The following is a 19,898-nucleotide window of genomic DNA, read 5'->3' on the forward strand; positions in this document are numbered from 1 at the left end:
AGGGCAATTTAGTCTTTTTACTTTTATTTCTACTATATTCTAATATAATACTAATATTTCTAAAACTAAGTAAATAGACATATAGATATGGGACGGAGGGAGTATATCCAAAGATTTTTTTTTTTCTGTTTACAAAAATTGATTCACAAACCAAGGCTCTGTTTACCTATATCCAAAATTACTTTTAACATAAAAACATATCCTCAAGTCAAATACATATTTTTTTTTCTCGCAAATCGATTCTATCCTTGCTGCTAAACTCCAAGTAGAACAAAAAACATTTGATCTCAAATCCCACACGGCATCATGCCATTTCGATTTTCTTCTACCAACAATAAAAACAAAAATTATCAATTCAAAAGTAGCTCACCTGTGTCTATAATCATAGCTGAAGATAAAAAACGAAGTCCAGTGATCGATCTAACAAAAGAACACGGGTGCTTGAACAAGGTCGATCCATTGTTTCCTAGATCAGAGAAAAACATTTGATACAATATATATATATATATATGCTCTCGCAGCAAGGCCGGAGATTTACAGTGATTCATTTCTTTTTAGAGAAGAACAAGAATCACACACAGCAGGGGCACCTGATACCTATTCGACAAACATGATGACGTCTGAGATCTAAAATTTTCATGCAAATGTGTCTCGACGTGGTAATTTTATCAAGTTATGCAGAATAAATAAGCCAAGGCGGATTAAAATCAGTTCAAAACATTAAATAGATAAATATAAATGGATCTACCACAGATTCATTTGCACTATTAACATAGATTCTCATCCGAGCAGTAGCAATGCATAGACAAAGTTCCATACTAAGATTTAGATTAAAAGCAGGTCGAATATAGAGAAGCTTTAAGTACATAGCAATGATCTCATTCCTGAAGTAAGGTTTGAACTTTTCTCAAAACTGAATATGAAAGCAAAGAAAAAGATATATCAAAAACATACTCGCGAATGTTGCTCCACCAAAGTCCAACATGAGTGCTTGGATAATCATAAAAATCGATGGAACCAAAGCAAATGCTGTTGGGAAAAGGTGCTGAGATCTTCAATATCCTACAAATATGGAAAAGAGATGCCTCTTGCCTCATCAAGAAATTAGAATAATGATAACGGCATAGAAAGAGCCCTGAAATCCATGGTATAATAAGGGAAGAAGGCCACAAGAAAATAAAGATCCAAAACAGAGAAAGTATGCAAACACCAGAGGCTTGTCACCGTACTTAAAATGGGTTCCCCTTGTCCAGAGTGACGATACCTGAAGAGAGAGAGAAAACTCCGCAAATGAGTGAAACATAAGAATGCTTCTTCTATACTGCTACAAGAATAGGTACACAAACACAAAGATAGTTAAAGTTAGCTAGCACCATAAAAAGGAATATTTCGACCAAGAAAAATGGGATGTTGAATTGGTAAGTGCAGCAAAGAGTTGTGCAACAGGGGAAGGTGACGTAAGAGAAATAAGTGCCACAGGCCAATTTTGCGCATACTCCAAAATAAAAGTACCAAGCCGTGCCAATGTGCATCGCCAAGAAAGTGCTCTATTTTTCTCTATCCTAGTTTTAGTTCCAAACCAAAACAAATTCAGCAGATGTAGATTACTTATCTTATATTTCTATTTGTAGCAGTGGATTGTTTCTCTTTAAAAAATAAATCCATCAGAACATCATCATAGCACGATAGCAGACATATTCCTCTAGGGCTGTATAATCTTAAACCCATGGCAATATTTATTTCTTGAACATATATATAGCTTATTATAAATGTAAAATTAACCCCATAGTACAAGAATCTAGGAAACAAGCATTTAAAAGTCAATCTCCCAACTGGAGATATAACTAAATAGGAGTTGCAGGAGCATTAGCAAAATTTGTGCAACCCTGAGCAGCAAGATTTGCTAAGAAGTCAACATAAGCCCATGATAATTTATGGATTGTGAAAGGTAAAATAATATCCTATCCACAGAGATATGACCAACGGTGTTCTTTAATGGTTTTGTTTAATTAGTTGCATTCCAGACGAAAACAAACTCTCAATTTATTTGCATTTAGAGCGAAGTGAAAAATTGGTACGGGAAGTAAACGCCTAACTTCTCAAGCAGGCAGAAATAATTTTCCAATATTCATTTAAGACCATCATTTTTATTATCTCATGATAAAATGTCAAGTCCACATAAAGGAACATATTTAAGATAGATCGAAAAATAAAATAAAATAAAAATAAAAGACTAGCCCATTGGCTACAAGAACTTCCAATATATAGTAGCAGGTGAGACTAAAGAACAAGGTGCTACACATGATCAAACAGCTAGCTCTCATAACTGGAGGATATATTTCACAACAATTGGAGAATGAACCCTGAAGCAGAATAGTTATAAGCTAAAAATATAGTTATTACATGGAAAATGAGGATTTAAACTACATATGCAGCAGCTTAAAGCAATTGTGGCCTAAATCCTCAGGTTATAAATCAGCAAGAATATAGTGACATCAACAACAGTAGCAGCCAACAATTAAGCATGCAGCATTTAAAAAAAAAATTCACTTAAAATTTGATTTGTACTAATGATAATGAAGGTAGCCAAAACAAAACTAAGCACAATAAATCAATATGATGACCAAAAAGCACCAAGGAAGTAAACCAGAGGAGTCACAATTAACGAGAGGGTCATGCATAAAGTATACTACATACATACCTTCAGCAGAGGTAATATCATGGACAATACATTGATCATCATCCTGGACTCATATGTATCAGTTGCAAATTCCAAAAACTCATTCTCATTCGTATATACTTTCCAAAATTCAGTTGAAAAGTGCAGACATGCCACTTTTTCGTACTTTCACAAGCATCCCCTTTCTAGTATATCTGCACTAGATTCCATTATACTCAACTTCATATTAGTTTCCCTTTTAAACATGAACATTAAAATCAAATACAACATAGAATGTTTTAAGAACAAGAATAGATACTTACAGCTGAGGAGTGAGGAGGGTGGACTTTTGCATCCAGATTCATTTTTAAACCTGATAGCAACAACATAATGATGGTTGGAAGTGAAATCTGCCCATTAAAATGAAACAAAGTGAATAACTAACTCTATCATATCCCTGCCACAGCATTGCAACAGCATGAGAAATACAGCAGTGACTGCCAAATCTGATCAGAGAGCAAAAATATAAAGTTCAACTTAATTGGTTCAGAAGTCCAAAACCGAAGGCAAAAGAACAACGATGAAACAACATAAACAGGAAAGTGCCGTATAAATGCAAAATTTACACAAGATTTAAAATTACCAAACAGCATGACTTCATAGCTATCAAAAACAGGAAAAATATCCTTTGTTTGAAATTGTTCTCAGAATCAAGTGAAATTACATAAAAATCTTGGGAATAGAAGATCAAGATCACCTGACACTTACCACCTAAAGCTACACACACATTATCAAAATTTTCCATGGAATCATATACAAGTCCTCGAGTTCAATCATTCAAGTTGGCAAGAAGCAAGAGCATAGGATCACAGCAAATACAAAAAGACGCTTGATGTTAACAAGACTTGTATATGTCACTATAAACAACAAATGTTGCAGACTTGCAGTCACTCGAGATCACTTTGGACAACGGACACATGTTCAGCCTATCAAAACATATTAGGTCAGTGGACTCAAATGTTGCTTAAATTTGTGCCGTCTCATATGTCCTTGAGCATGTTGTCTTGGGGCAGTTAGACTCATTGCTCTAAATTATGGTTGAGTGACTCAAAAATGCACTCTGTTGTATTTAGCGCTCCTTTGAACATTGAATTCAAACTAACATCACTTTTCATCACATCTACCGATCGGAAAACATTTGGCTAACTTTGTCACAAGAAGGGTAGCCAAATGATTCAGAGAATTGGGTTCCTCAGACCTCAGAGCCCCGGTCCCTATACCCTATACTCAACTCCTATGTTTCTGTGCCTATCTATGTACTAGGAGCTTCTACATTCTCAGATGTATTTTATCCCATCTTTTATGATATAAAATTGTTACCTCCCATAAAAAACTATAAGAAACAACAAAACCTAGGGTTTTATCTGCAGTGATTTCAAAACTGAGGATGAAAAGGAAAGAACACACCATAACATACCACCCCAATATCAAAAATCATAAAAATTTCAAAATAATCCAAGATATAGATTTCTTTAATGAATTTTAATAATTTCAAGCGACGGATAAAGATCAATTGTAAAAACTTAATAAAAATATAAAGATAATACCCTCGAAAAATACATCAAGTGAGAAATTTATCAATACTAGGTATGGTGCAGTCAGCAAACTATATTTCAAAAATGAGAAAAGCGGAGTAGGCATAAGCCCTCACCACAACTTGATCCCTGTGACATTGCCACCACCTTAAAGTGACAAAAATAGAATAACACAAGTGAATACAGGTACAGGCAATCTATCCAACTGCCTTTTCTCTATTTTGCACGGACAAAGGTTCACGAAGAAGGGATCTTGTTACAGGATAAATATGAGAGTTTACACTATAACCCACTGACTGCATTCTATCAACAAGTTCATGCGCTATTGGTGCTTTATCTTTTGAATTGAGAAGATGCCGAAGCAAACTGTTACAAACTCCTGGTTTCAATAGATAGCGTTTCTTCATAGTGTAGAGAAAAACATCAACTGCTTTATTGAGATTTCCTACAGCGCATAGAGCATTAATCAAATTCACACATCCAGGGGCATATACATCAACATTGAACTCCTCAAGAAGGGAAAATATCTTCAGGGCCTCCTCCGTTCTATTGCCTTGACACAATCCAATAAGCCAAATGTTACAAGGGGATGAGTCAAAATCCGGCAACTCAACACACAGTTCAAGTAAGCTCTTTACAGCCTTCACCATATCACCTTTCTTAAAATATTCCTCAGATAACTGTAAAGCTTCTTCCTTGACGGCTAAACTCCTCAAGTATCTCAACCAAATACTGAAAGCAACAGAAAGTTTCGACCTTCTACAACACCAAGTCATAAGTGTTTTATACACAGATTGGTTAGGTGCACACCCATTTTCATCCATTTTCTCAAACATCTTAAATGCGTGCTCCTCTTTACCTACAAATTGGAGCCCATTAATGAGTGTTGAATAAGTTACCGAATCAGGGACAAGTCCCCTAATCTGGAGCTCATTAAACAGTTTAAGAGCGCCATCAACTTCCCCAGCTTTGCAGAAACCATTGATCAGTGTGTTGTATGTTATAATGTCTGGAAGAACACCACTATGATCCGCAAGCTGGGTAAGAAGCTTGTAAGCTTTAAGAACATCCCCAGAGTCAACCAAGTTCTCCACCATCTGTTGCAGACTCGTGTTATCAGGGACACGATCCGAGCCTTGTGAAAGGCGGAGAAACAATGAAGGATTTTTCCCGATCTCCATTTTGTAACGCATTAAATTAGCTTCCTCAAGCTCACCAGCCTTGCAAAGCCCATTAATAAGAACATTGAAAGTCACAATGGAAGGGGAGCAGCCGACCCTCTCTAGGTCATTGAAAATCTGCTGAGCCTCCCCCACCACACCATTCCTGCACAAAGCACAAATAAGAATCGTATAAGTGTACGTGGTGGGAAACTGATCGTGCCGGGAAATCTCCAGTTTCAGAGATCGAGCTTCATCCAACAGCCCCATGTCACAAAAGCCTTTGATTAAGACATTATAACATTGAGTGTCGGGCACGACACCTACTTCAATCATCGTTTGCAACATAGCTGTTGCCTCTTTCAACTTTCCGGCTTCACATAATCCACGCAGCATGATTGTGTACAAGACAACATCAGGTACGATACCCACTTCAAAAGCCTTGCGAACCAATTCTTGTGCCTCACTAATCCTCTTGGCTCTTATCAAACCATCAACCAAACAACTATAACCCTCTATCCCAATTACATCACCTTCATTCACAATCGACTCGAATCGCATTAGGGCCTCGTCGATCTTGCCACACTTACAGAGCCCACTAAGCAAAGCATGGTATGTAGCAGCATCTGGCCTGCATCCATTATTCTTCATCACCTCAAAAAGCTTATAGGCTTCGTCTGTCCTTTTCTCCTTGCACAATCCTGAGACAATCACTGTGTAAGTAATCCTGTTTGGAGAGATTCCTCTCACAGTCATTTCATCGAACAGTTTCAGTGTGGTTTTTGTCATCCCGCTCTTGCACAGTCCATCCAGCAAAGTGTTATACGTATCGCAACCCATCATCAAATTTGATTTCATCAGCTTGTTGTAAATCGCCATCGCCAGCAAAATCACACCCTTCTTAACCAAAACATCCAGCAGCACATTGTAAACGGCTAAATTTGGCTCACATTCATAGTTCTTCATCTTACTGTATGTCGCCACTGCCTTTTCCGCTTTCCCCAATCTCCAATAACCTAACATCAACACCGCAAATGCATCCGCAGGGATGGGGATTTTCTTGCTACTCAATTCATCGAGAACGCTCCAGTACAAATCGAATGAATTCGATTCGCAGGAGCTCACAAGCATATCGACAATTATTTTCCGCGAGAGGCCGCTTCGTAAGCGAGCTTTCCAAGCAGACCAAATGAAGAATCGAAAACAAATTATCGGATTATTCCCCAATCTTGCCTGGGACTGAAGAACTGAAACTATATCCTCGCGACTCAGAAATCGGGAAACCTGATTGAGTGAGGGCCAAATCCGATCCACCGAATTGATACGAGCAAGCACATTCGAAACCGTGGGATTTTGCCGCGGACTGTCAGAACTTGAAGAGAAGGCAGAAGCCCGAGTCAACCTTAGGGATTTGATCGAATGGAGGAATGGAGAATGGCAGAATTTCCGCATAATGAAACGGTAAAGCTCTCATCTTTTCCCTACAACATCTGGAAATTCTTCCCCGGCGTGCTTTCTCCTTCAATTTGGGGTTTACCAGAGGTTTATTCTGCGGCGAGAAATGAATTCACATTCAGGAGCCAATCCCCTCCCCATGTCCGATCAGGGACAACATGGACCATTTTTTATTTTTATTTTTTTTTTGAATCTTGCAGTACCAGGCGCAGTGGAGGCTGTGGAGCAGTAGGAGCAGGGTAGGTGAAGTGAAGAAGAAGAAAAAGGAAAGGAAAGAAGAAAGAGATGAAAGAATTGGGGAAGAAGAAGATAGAGGAGGACGACCGTGCGGCGTGCGGAGCTGCGGGCAGCGAGCTGCGGCGGCGGCTGTGGAGTATGGATGTGCAAATATTTTGATTAGGGCAATAATAAAAATCAAAATAATATTAATAAAATAAATAATTATTAATGATGTTATTTCTTATATTTATATTTTAAATTTTATAATTTTTTATTATATAATTATATTTAATTTAAATTATTTTATTATTTATTTGTATTTATTTTCATTTAAATTTTAGTTTAATTATTTACTAAATTTATTATTTTAATACTGTAAAAATCAAATTAATTACATTATTTATTATGATTTTTACATAATAAATATATATATCTAAATCAAATCAGATCAATGTTTTAAACTAAAATTTAAATTTAGAAAAAATAGAGAATAAAAAAATTTATATTATTAAAAATGAATAAATATAAATTGGCAATAGCAATTTCTAAATCGAAAGAAACGGTTTATAAACCATAATCGAAACCGTCAAATTATAATCGAAATTGTAATTTGAAAAAGTTCAATTTTAGTTTGAATAGTTTAAACTGTCTTGAAAAATTTAGGTATTACCGAATTGATATGAACAAACACATTGAAACCGTTAAATTTTGCAAGGAACTGTCCGATGTATAGTCTGTTAACTTAAGAGGTTTTGATTTTGAGTAGTAAAAATTTTGGATAAATCCAATAAAACACAAATTTTTTTATTTATATTTTAAATAAATAATTTTTTATAAGTAATCTAAATTATCTTTTAAAGAAATAGTATTATTACAAATAATTATTAATTATTTGTCCAAATACAAAAATTATTTATGCCAAAATATTTAATATCTATTTTATTTATAAAATTTTGAAATAAATTAATATACGATACTCTATTACAATTCTCATATCAATTAAACTAAACACAAGTCAAACCCTTGTAGATCAAGCGGTGAGACATCTTTCGCTTGAGAAAAAAAAAAACAATTAACTTTCGCTTGAGCTGCAATTGATTTTCGAGATGAAATGAAAATTGTTCCATGATTTTTTAACAATAATTTGTTATTTTGATATATTAATAAGAGACTAAATATTTTTTTATCATGTTATTGTCATTTATATTCTTATTGCGTAAGTTCAATTATCACTGCAAGAAATTTTTTGCACCTTCAAGAAAAGCTTAATAATTACTCTTTTTTTTTCAAATAAAATAATTTTCAAAATTCCTTCAATCCGATTAAAATGACATAGACAACACACCGTTAACTCGCTATGAAAATGACCTCGATCATCTTCACTATTGAAAATCTCCCAAAACTATGGATCAATTGTACAAGAATGTGTAAAATGCACAAGAAAAATAAAGGTATTAAACATTATTGTTCCTAGAATAACACCTAGTAAATATTAGATAAATAAAGAAAAGTGATCCACGTTAGTAAAAATTTTGAATTTGAATAATTGTATAATGCGATATAAATAGGTGTTGATGTGATGTTTTGAATGTAAAATTGATTTATAGTATAATATAAAAAATGAAAAATAGGTGTTTGATTTGATATTTTTGGGAGGAAAAAATGGGATGAATAATGGAAATCTAATCCATTCCCCCAAACAAACACACCCGAAGAGTATTTCTTTCTTTTTAGGGTAAACTATTTTTTTTAATCCCATAACTGGTCCCCTTATCATTTTAGTCTCGTAAGTGGAGCCTGTCGCAAACTAATCCTATAAGTGAAAAATTTTGGCTGTTTTAGTCCTCTGGCGCCGGAGACGCCCACGTGGCTTGCCAGAGGTGATGTGTCCGTCAGGTCAGCGACACCTAGCGGACACGTGGATTTTATTTTATTTTTTTTTTCATTCTTAAATTTTTTTTAAAACTTATTTTTAATTTATTTTAAATTTTATTTGTATTTTTTTTTAATTTAGTCCAATTAAAAAAAATTAAAAAAAAAAATAAATAAATAAATCCAGCGAGCCACGCGGGCATCTCCGGCGCCGGAAGACTAAAACAGCGAAAATTTTTCACTTATAGGACTAATTTGCGACAGGCTCCACTTACGGGACTAAAATGATAAGGGGTCCAGTTACGAGACTAAAAAACAGTTTACCATTCTTTGAATTTATTCCACAAGTCAAGGCGATTCGCGATTGTGGGATATTACATTTTTAGTTCTCCTTCGACATGATGTTGGATGAATATCATTATCTTAAATTAACTGATATAATTATTGTTTTTAACAATCGTTTTATTAAGACTAATAGATTTTAGATATATTTTAACATTCATTGTTCATGATAGATAATTTTTTTTTTTTTTCAAAAATAACAAGTTATACAAATTACTATTCCCTCTGTCTCACATTGGGTGTCCTGGTTACTATAGACACGAGAATTTTTTATAAATATAATTAGTAAATAATTAAAAATATATTAGTGAAAATAATTAACATTAATATAAATCATTATAGATTAAGATTAAGATAACTAATTAGTTTAATTAAAATTAGAAAATTTAAAATAAGATTAAAATGGGTAATCATTTTTTTTAAAAAAAAAGTGACATGAGATTAAAAATAATTATGATTTAATAAAAAAATTATAAATTAAGATTAAAATGACTAAATAGTTTAATTAAAATAAAAAAAAATTATATAATGAATTTTAAAATGTGATTAAAGTATATAATTATATTTTACAAGAATGAATGAGATAGACAAAAATAAAAATACAAAGACAAATTAAGTGGAACGGATGAAATATATATATTTTATATATAATTTTATGGTTTTTTGTATGTAGTTTATTATATGTATTTATATATTGTGTGTAAATATTTTAAATGCATAGCCCACGTACATAGAATGATATTTTATTATGTCAAAGCCCAAATAGTTTGTATATATTTTTTTATATAGGTGTAATAATTTATTAAAAGTAAATAAAAAGTTTGTATTGAAATATTTGTAAAATCATATAACAATAAAAACAGTATATATATATATATATAATTATTAGATAGCCCTACAAACAAAAATACACATAAATGTAAAGGAAAAAATAAAAATAAAAATACAATACCCATATGGTGTGTATTATGGGCTTTGAAAAGCTAATGGTACTGGGTTGATATTTTTGGCGTGGGTTGTCTTCGACCCGACAACCCACGTCAAATTCAAAGCCAATTTTTTGCGTTGAATTATTATTATTTTTTTATTTTTTAAAATTTTAAAATTATAAATTTAATTTATAAATTTAATTTTTATTTTTTACAATTTTTAATTTAAAATTTTATTTTAAATTAGAAAAATTAAAAGTTGTTTAAAATAATAGGAAAATTGAATATTTGAAGAATAATAGTGAAAAATGAAGTTATTGTTGAAGTAAAATTACTGTAGTAACTACATATTTGGAATTAAAACTGGATAAATGGAGATATGGAATGCATGTCAATGACTGAAGGTATTAAGGAGGGTATCTGGTTACATGGTCTGGTGCAGAGTTTGGGTCTGAAGGTGGAGAAACCGGTGTTATTCTGTGATAGTCAAAGTGCTTTGAGTTTGGCTAAAAATCCAGTGTATCATGAGAGAACCAAACATATTGATGTAAGGTTGAATTTTATCCGTGATGTTCTGGAGGAAGACAAGTTTTCTATTCAGAAAATAGCTACAGAACACAATCCAGCTGATATGTTGACAAAGGCGCTACCGACGGAGAAGTTTGAGCATTGCTTGAACTTGGTGAATATTCGTAGGAGGTAAAGCCTTCTCGGGGCATCTGGCAGGAAGGAGACGACTGAGAGATACTGACGAACCTTTGGCGGTTGGAGAAACTCCAAGTCAAGGTGGAGATTGTTGAAACGTGACTTGGATTTAGCGGTCTACTCGACCCTAAACCAAAGCGAAAGGGCTGTTTCAATTGGCAGGGTTCCTTTTGGGCTTATCCTAATTAATAACAAATGGACTTAGGGTTTAGGGTGTTTTGGAGTGCTTATAAATAGACAACTATGGTTCTTAGTCGGATGACATATTGTAAATCTCTGAATCAGTATAATAAAATCTCTCCGGTTCCTGCCCGTGGACGTAGGTTGACACACTGTCACCGAACCACGTAAAACCTCTGTATTCTTTATTTGTTTTCTTTCTCGTTTTCTCATAACAAGTCTGGAGATGGTGTAACAAACAAAGCCTTTTTTAATTTCTAAGGTATATTATATATGAAAATAATTGTATTTTCTTTTGTTATGGCACGAATAATTATAGATGTAGACATTAGAGTTTGTATTTTATATTATTAATAATAATAATAATAATAATAGAAAGATGTTTAATGGGATTTCAAATGCTCCCTCCGGCCTATAACAAAATATTCATTTTTTTATTTTAGTCTGTCTCATGACAAAGTATTCATTTTTTTTTTTAGTAACTGTACTATCTACCTATCATTGCAAATACCCTTACAACTTACAATATATTACGCAAATGTCATTACTTTTATATCACACATACTAATAAGGTTATTTTAGTTATTTTTATTTTATTCCTATTATATCCCAATATAATACTAATATTTCTAAAACTACGTGCAAAAAGCAAATGAATATTTCTTTATGAGACGGAATGAGTATTTAATCAACACAGTGGTAATAGTACAATAATATATACCAATTAGCACATTAGATATAAATTTATAGCATACATATAAAATAGACCTAATAGCATTTATTAATATTTGAGTAAACCGTTTTTTTAGTCTCGTAACTGGACCTCCTTATCATTTTAGTTCCGTAAGTGGAGTTTGTTGCAAATTAGTTCCATAAGTGGAAAATTTTCGTTGTTTTAGTTCTCTGGCGCCGGAGAGGCCCGCGTGGCTCACCGGAAGCCACGTGTCCCGCCAGGTGAGCGACACCTGGCGGACACGTGGATTTTTTTTTTAATTGGACCAAATAAAAAAATTAAAAAAGGCAAATAAAATTAAAAATAAATTTTTAAAAAAATTTAAAAAAAAATAAAAAATAAAATAAAATAAGATCCGGCGCCGGAGGACTAAAACAACAAAATTTTTTCACTTATGGAACTAATTTACGACATGCTCTACTTACGAGACTAAAATAATAAGGGGGTCAAATACGAGACTAAAAAAATAATTTACCCTTAGTATTTTTATAGTGCTATATTTTCATATGATGATTGAGATATAGTACTGATAAATAGCCGATTAACACCCTAGCCGTAAGTTTTATTTTTTGTTTGGTTACAATTTTTTTTATTATTCTGATATATATATATATATATATATATTAGTTCGATTATAATTTTTTATTATTTAACTATTATTGGAAACTAATTTATCATCATGTGTTGTCATATTTATTGAATGAGATTATTAAAGATAAAATTAATTATTATGGTGAATTAATTAATAGATGATATAATTGCTTTTAATGTCAAGCAGGTAATTTTGTTATATCATATAATTGGTGGTAGTAATTGAAATTATAAGAGGTTCACTGTCACATTTCATTATAGATACCATAACAATTGCTCAATTATATTTGTATTTTATTTTTTTTTTTTTTTTTTTTTTTTTTTTAACGTGGGAATCCGCAGTCGCTATCTAAAAGTGCGCACTAGGTAAACCTTCGGCCGAAATATTTGTATGTATTGTTTATTAGGATTTATATGGTTTTGGTTTCAAAATAAAATTATTACCATTTAAACTATATAATTTTTAATAAAATTATACTCCATCCGTCTCATAAAGAAGTATCAATTTGCTTTTTGCACGTAATTTTAGAAATATTAGTATTATATTGAGATATATTAGGAATAAAGTAGAAATGACTCAAATAACCTTATTAATATGTGTGATATAAAAGTAATGACATTTGTGTAATATATTGTAAGTTGTAAGCGTATTTGTAATGTTAGATAGATAGTACAGTTACTTTAAAAAAAAAAAAGAAATGAATACTTTGTTACGGGGATAGACTAAAATGGAAACTTAAATACTTTGTTATGGGACTGAGGGAATATTAATTTTTCTCTTAAAAAAAAACTATATCGAATTACTAGTTAAACTTAAACTAAAAAAAAAAAAAATTCAAACTCAAACCAAAATTGAGTGTTCATTTAATATTTTTTATTGACACAATATCCAATAAATATCATAAAAATTACTTTCCGTCTCATATATCTTGCAATATTTTTTATTTTGGTCTGTTCAGCATATTTTGCAATATTTTTAAAATATAAAATAATTAATATATTTTATTGCATCACATCGCTTAAATAAAAAAATATATATACATATGTTTCTTTCATCACATAAATTTTCCCTTTATTCTATCAACATAAATTTTCATTCCGAAATCCAAATATTGCTTTTTATATGGGACAAAGAGAGTACAATATATTCAAACTCTTACGCAATATATATAATATATAATCTATCTATAATACAAATAATTTTTAAAAATAAATTAAAAATAATTTTTAAAAAAAATTTTAAAAAATGAAAAAAAATTCACGTGCCCGCCAGGTCAGCGACACCTGACGGACACGTCACCTCCGCTCGAACCACGCAGGCGTCTCCGGCGCCGGAGGACTAAAACAACGAAAATTTTTCACTTATAAGACTAGTTTGCGACATGTTCCACTTACAGAACTAAAATAATAAAAGGTCCATTTACGAAAGTAAAAAAAAAAAATTTACCCAAATTATAATGGAGTTTACCCAAATTATAATGGAGGTATTGATGTTTAATTTGACTTTCAATGAAAGCTTTAAAAATAAGGATATGATTTCTTAGTTATTTCAAAGTCACAAATCATTTTTTATTTTTTTTACAATAATTTTTATTAATTAAAAATGTCATATTAAATAATAAAACTCCATTTAAATAATTGTTTTTGAGGTTTTGAATTGTGCTTGATTCATTTCTTAAGAAATCTTTATGCACAGTTTTTAAAAAATATACTGCGTTAGTTCCAATACAATAGTCATGTTTATCATTTTTTTCGTTCTAATACAATAGTCTCATTTCCATAAATAACCATATCATTATAAAAGTATCCTTACTTTTTCATTATTATTACACAATTGTCACTACTTTTTATACTAATACATTCACAAGGGCAAAAAGGTCTTTTACACATACTTTTTACCCACTGTCAATATAATATCAATATTCCTTAAATCCCGTGTCAAACACAACCCAAACTTAGTTCTGGGATGGGGAGAATACTATTGATCGAATATAATCTTCATCTGAAAACATAGTTAAGCTAACACAATGCATTTGTTATGAAAAATATCATAAGAATGGGAAAAAAAATAATATAAAGCTAAGGTATTATTATCTAATTTGATTGAAGTTAGGGTCTGCTTCTTTACACTAATTTTTTCATATTTTACTATTTGTATTATGTATTTTTTGAAAAGAATTTTTTTTTTTTTTCACAAAATATTCCATCAAAATATTATTTTAATACTAAACTCAAATCAAATTTTCTTAAACTCAACCAAAAAAATACACCCCTAATCTTCGTCTGAAAACTATTGCATGGTTGTGTAGCTAACATAACCATGTATAATTATACACTGAAATATACATAGCCGTGTATAATTGTACATGACCGTGTAGTTTTCAGATCAGCTGCCACGTCACCTCCATTACGTCCACGTCAACAATTTTCGTTAGTTTTTTAACGATGAGACCAAAATTGATTGAAATTGTTTATAATGGAACCAAAATTAATTGAAATTGTTTATAATTAGACTAAAATTGATAAGTTTTTTTATATTTAAACAAAAATTGATAAATTTTGATTATATTTGGACCAAAATTAATTTTTTCCCTTAAATATAATATTTATAATATTTTAAAGATAAAGAAATTTTGAATTAAGATATTTTCGTATGTCCCATTCAAAAATCTATATTTTATATTTAAAAAAATAATAATTATATATTAATATCAAAATATTTTTTAACTTTTAGTTAATTTATAAATATACTATTATACATATAATTATCTTATAAAATATCAAAATGTCTTACACATACATTAAACAATAAAATATTATTATTTTTTTATCTATTGTAAAACTCCAAAGAGCCATTTCGATTGGGACATATTAAGTATATACTCCCTCCGTCCCAGAAAATATGGGACTATTACTGTAGATACGAGAATTTAGGTAAAGTATAATTAGTAAATAATTAAGAAGTGTATTAATAAAAATAATAATTATTTAGTAAAAATAATTATAGATTAAGATTAAAATAAGTAAATAGTTTAATTAAAATTAAGAAAATTATAAAATTTAAATGCTATTAAAGTGCATAATTATATTTCCAAAAATAAAAAGGACAAATTATGTGGGACTGACGAAAATAAAAAATAAGAATAAATTATGTGGGATGAGGGATTATTTATAAAGGGGACGAAAGCAATATATTTTTCTAACAAACTTTTATCAGCACAAATCAAGTGCTGAAGGGTTTGGATTCAACACGTTGTCTGAATGCCTAAAAATTAATTAAACTTAATTAATCAAATTAAAATAATTGTATATAATTAAATTATGCCTATTCAGCAGGTGCTGAAAATATTTTATACTTCCCAATTTCAATTTAATGTATATTTTATTGTCTTATCCAAAAGTAATTATTTTTAATTATAGTAAAAAGAATCATATTTAAAAATATATTTTTATATTTTCAAATAATCATACTTTTTTCGTCCCAAAATTATAGTTTGAGTTGTGTTTGACACGAGATTTAATGAATATTGATATTATATTAGTAGTGAATAAAAAGTATATGTAAAAGACTTTTTTGCCCTTGTAAGTGTATTACTGTAAAAAGTAGTGGCAATTGTGTAATAATAATGAAAAAGTAAATGTAATTTTATATTAATATGATTATTTATAGAAATGAGACTATTGTTTTACAACATACAAAAATAAAATAGTAAACAAGACTGTATTGAGACGGAGGGAGTATATTTTTGTATTTTCAAAGCAAAAATATAAAAACAATTTTATATATTTCAATTAATTAATAAAATATTACTTCATAGGTTTATTCACAAAATATATATATATTTATTTTAAATTGTTTAATTATAATATAACCTTTTTAAAAAAAATTCTATTTTTTCATAAATATATTTATTTTACTATCATATTAATACTTTTATTCCAAAAAAATAATAATAAAATTATTTTTATATTATTTTTAATTATATACTATAATTAAAATATCATTATTTTTTAAAATTCATATAAAAAATAAATATATATTTTTTAATTGAATGGAGAAAATATATTTTTTAATCTATTAAATAAATAAATGTATACATTGGACTGAAAACAAAAAATATATATATTTAACTATTGTTGTTAAGAAAAATAAAAAAGGTACAAAAAAAAGCGCCAAATTAACAAAGGCAAAAAGCAAAAAGAATAAAAAAGTGAGTAAATATTGTAGAAAGGTGATAGACAAAGTGTCGGTTAGGGCGCGTTTGGCTTCCGAACCTACAACTAGGGATGTGAAATGGCGCGGGTTAGCCTCGGATCCGCCTCGGACCCATTTTTAATGAGGCGGGTTCGGGTCTAAATAATATATTTTGGGGCAGGTTATGGATTTAAAATTTAAAATTCGGCCGAGTTCGGGGCGGGTTACGGGTTTTACTAAAAACTCATCCCAATCCGGATCTGGACCCGAATTCGGATATTTTTTAAAATTATTATAATTAATATATATGTACATTTATATAATAAAAATATATTATTTATTTACTTAAATAATTTTAAATATAAAATTCAATTAGTCGCCTGCTCCAAATAATTTTTTAAAATTATTATACCTAATATATGTATATTTATATAATAAAAATATATTATTTATTTATTTATCTTATTTTTATAGATCAATATTTGATTGTTTTTAGATTTTTTTCTGCTTTTAATATTATTTGTTTTAGTATTCGATTGTTAAAAAAATATTTATTATTATATATTTTAAAAAAAAATAGGTTTGCCGTGTTGGCCCGAACCTGGAGGGTTCGGAGCGGGGCGGGTCCTGGAGCCGGGTGGAAGCGGGGCGAGGCGGGTCTCGGAGCCTAATATTTTCTAGCGGGACGGATCTCGGGGCCTGCAGAACCCGTCCCATTGACATTCCTATGTACAATTGGATTTGGAGTCGTGTTGAATATTAAAATAATAAAATTTTCTATTAAATATTATTTTGTAAAATATTTTTAATAAAAATAAATAGATTTATATATAATATAAAAAAATAAATATTTAAAAAAAATAAAAAGGTTAATCCAAATTTAGGTACAACGTGGGTATCAATTGGTCAATTCCTAACTTTTATTTATTGTAAGGGGTTTTGATTGCCTCATTAATTACGAGACAAGCAACCATACACTTGACACGAATTATTATTCAATTAAAAATTAATTTAATTTAATTAATCATGACCAAATCTAGTTGCCAATCACTGCTGTGGCTGACTTACCTACAAAATAATTTATCAAATTATTCTTAGGCTATATTCAAAATTTCAGATGGAAGTTTCCATTTTTTTTTCTTTTACTTTTTTTAAGTTAAATAAAAAAAATAATTGATGTTATGTTTTATGTAATAATAATTTTTAAAATATACTCTTTCTTTCCAAATATTTGAACAATATTTAATATTTTTAAAATAAAAAATAATTAATTACTCAAAAAAAAAATGTTTAGGCAGTAAGACTTAGTGTTTTAGATCGTTGGACTTTGTGTTTGGGCCGTGGAACTTTATGGTTAAGTTATAGGATTTTGCACTTGGGTTGTAGGACTGCATGTTCTTTTTTTTTTTTTTTTTTTTTTCTTATGACGTGAGAATCCGTAGTTGCTACCCGAAAATGCGCATTGGGTAACTTTCAGCCGAACCTAATACCCGCAAACTAGGCACGATAAGCAAGTCACACTAGGCGAACCATGTGTGGTAGGTAACCTGAGGTGTCGAGGGTTTGAACCCATGACTTTACGGTCACAAGTCCAACCCCTACACCACCAGGTAGTTTTTGACAAGCTTTGTCAACGAAGAACGAACAGGGAAGTGCTCCTTGATTTAAATCAAATTCAATGCTTTTCTGTTGCTTTTAATTACACTCAATTTAATTGAGCTTAGGGGTTGTTTGTTTATATTTCAATTTTATTCGGCGCAATATTGTTTTAAGTTTAATCGATTTAATTGCTTCTGCTAATAATTAAATTCTATTTGGTATATGATGTATTATTCAATAAATCCATAAAATTCGTAAATAAATTCACAACATGTTATATTAAAATACCAAAATATTGCATAACAATTGGGGGATGCATAACTAACAATATTCCTTATATAATTTTTTGTATATAAAAATTCAAAATTTTGAATAATTTACAAAGTAATTGTTGAATATTGTCCCACATTGGAAAAATGTGGGAACTCCCTTGGATTATAAGGGTGAAGGGCCACCCTACCTATCATCAATTGGTTTTAGGTTACAAGTCTGGATCTCTTCTTAATATGGTATCAAAGCCCTAGGTCTCAAGTTCGAGTCTCACCGAAAATAAATTAAACTTTTAAGTGAGACAGTCATTTAGTTCATCTAACATGATGTCAAAGCCATGATGTCCGTGCTGAATATATTGATGTTAATGGTTAGTCGCCATCAACGAAGTGTAAATTGATCAACGAAGTTTGCCATAATATAAGCCACAAGGTGTGAGTTGAAGCGTTCAACATCCTCATTCCACCCGCCTAGTGAATGACAACTCGGGAAAGCGGTATGCCGGATTTTGATGTACTTCAAGTGATGGAATTGTGCAGTTTGTATGTTGAGGTATTCAACTCCATTTACATCCCAAGCGCTTTGAATGAAATATTCAGTATTCATCTTTCAATTGTACCAAGGTGTTCTATGCTCCACAGTTATCAATGTCTCTAAATTTGGACAATTTTCAAGCATATGTACAATACCGGACAACTCGTATTTGAAGAAATATGTCAAAAAGGACATGTTCTTGCAATTCATGAACGATGGACATGTAATAATCTCAATATTGATTAGATCCAAGCTTTCCAGAACAGAACATCCCTGGAGTAAATGGACAAGATCTTGAGCGAAGTCCAACTTATGGAGTCGCCCCAATTTGAAATATACGTATATCCCTAAATATACAACTCCTCAAGCGCTAAGTTACGATAGAAACATGTAAGGTAATAGTACTCGATCTCTCTCAATCCATCGAAACAACTTTAAGTTAAGCGAACGAGCCCATAAAAGGCAAAAATCATCATGATCCACATCATATAGGGAAAGATGGTCGGTCCTAATGCTGAACGTGAATTTCTTAATATTAGGGCGACTGAGTTTGAACAAAGAATCAATGACCTGATCTAAGCGATTTTTCAAACGGAAACATATGGAGCTAAATTGGTGATCCCCACCGCCTCCGTCCGCCGAATAACCAGAGATCATTTCCGAGGGACATTTAATAAGAACTTCATCGACATCCTTTCAAAATTTCTCCATCTCGTAGAGAGCGCACAAGTTCGAACGGCGTAGTCCGACGACAATGCTCAATGATCTCAAACAACACATAATCTGGAAGCTCACTCAATCTATCTGGCTCTAGGTCATCGAATTTCCTCGTTATCCTCTTCGTTATGGGGGACGGACCG

The 19,898-nt window shown here is 31.0% G+C and overlaps 1 protein-coding gene across 9 annotated transcripts; it reads right to left on the reverse strand.

Moving 5' to 3' along the window:
• Window positions 1-141: 141 nt before the first annotated feature.
• On the reverse strand, window positions 142-7,252 carry LOC127241686 (pentatricopeptide repeat-containing protein At1g79540). 9 transcript variants are annotated; one of them, XM_051260858.1, is made up of 7 exons: window positions 4,371-7,252; window positions 3,105-3,165; window positions 2,983-3,032; window positions 2,702-2,879; window positions 1,230-1,264; window positions 955-1,062; window positions 144-466 (listed from the first exon to the last, which is right to left on the reverse strand). In XM_051260858.1, the coding sequence occupies exon 1, from the start codon at window positions 6,864-6,866 to the stop codon at window positions 4,452-4,454; it is 2,415 nt and encodes an 804-aa protein (XP_051116815.1). In that variant the 5' UTR covers window positions 6,867-7,252; the 3' UTR covers window positions 144-466; window positions 955-1,062; window positions 1,230-1,264; window positions 2,702-2,879; window positions 2,983-3,032; window positions 3,105-3,165; window positions 4,371-4,451. The 9 variants fall into 9 exon arrangements, with proteins under 9 accessions (XP_051116812.1, XP_051116815.1, XP_051116811.1 ...); XM_051260855.1 differs by having other exon boundaries at window positions 142-466; window positions 955-1,264; XM_051260853.1 differs by lacking the exon at window positions 144-466 and having other exon boundaries at window positions 685-1,062.
• Window positions 7,253-19,898: the final 12,646 nt, after the last annotated feature.

Source organism: Andrographis paniculata, unplaced genomic scaffold (genome assembly GCF_009805555.1).
Source record: "Andrographis paniculata isolate CXL003 unplaced genomic scaffold, ASM980555v1 Contig83END, whole genome shotgun sequence".
NCBI classification, from domain to species: Eukaryota; Viridiplantae; Streptophyta; class Magnoliopsida; order Lamiales; family Acanthaceae; genus Andrographis; species Andrographis paniculata.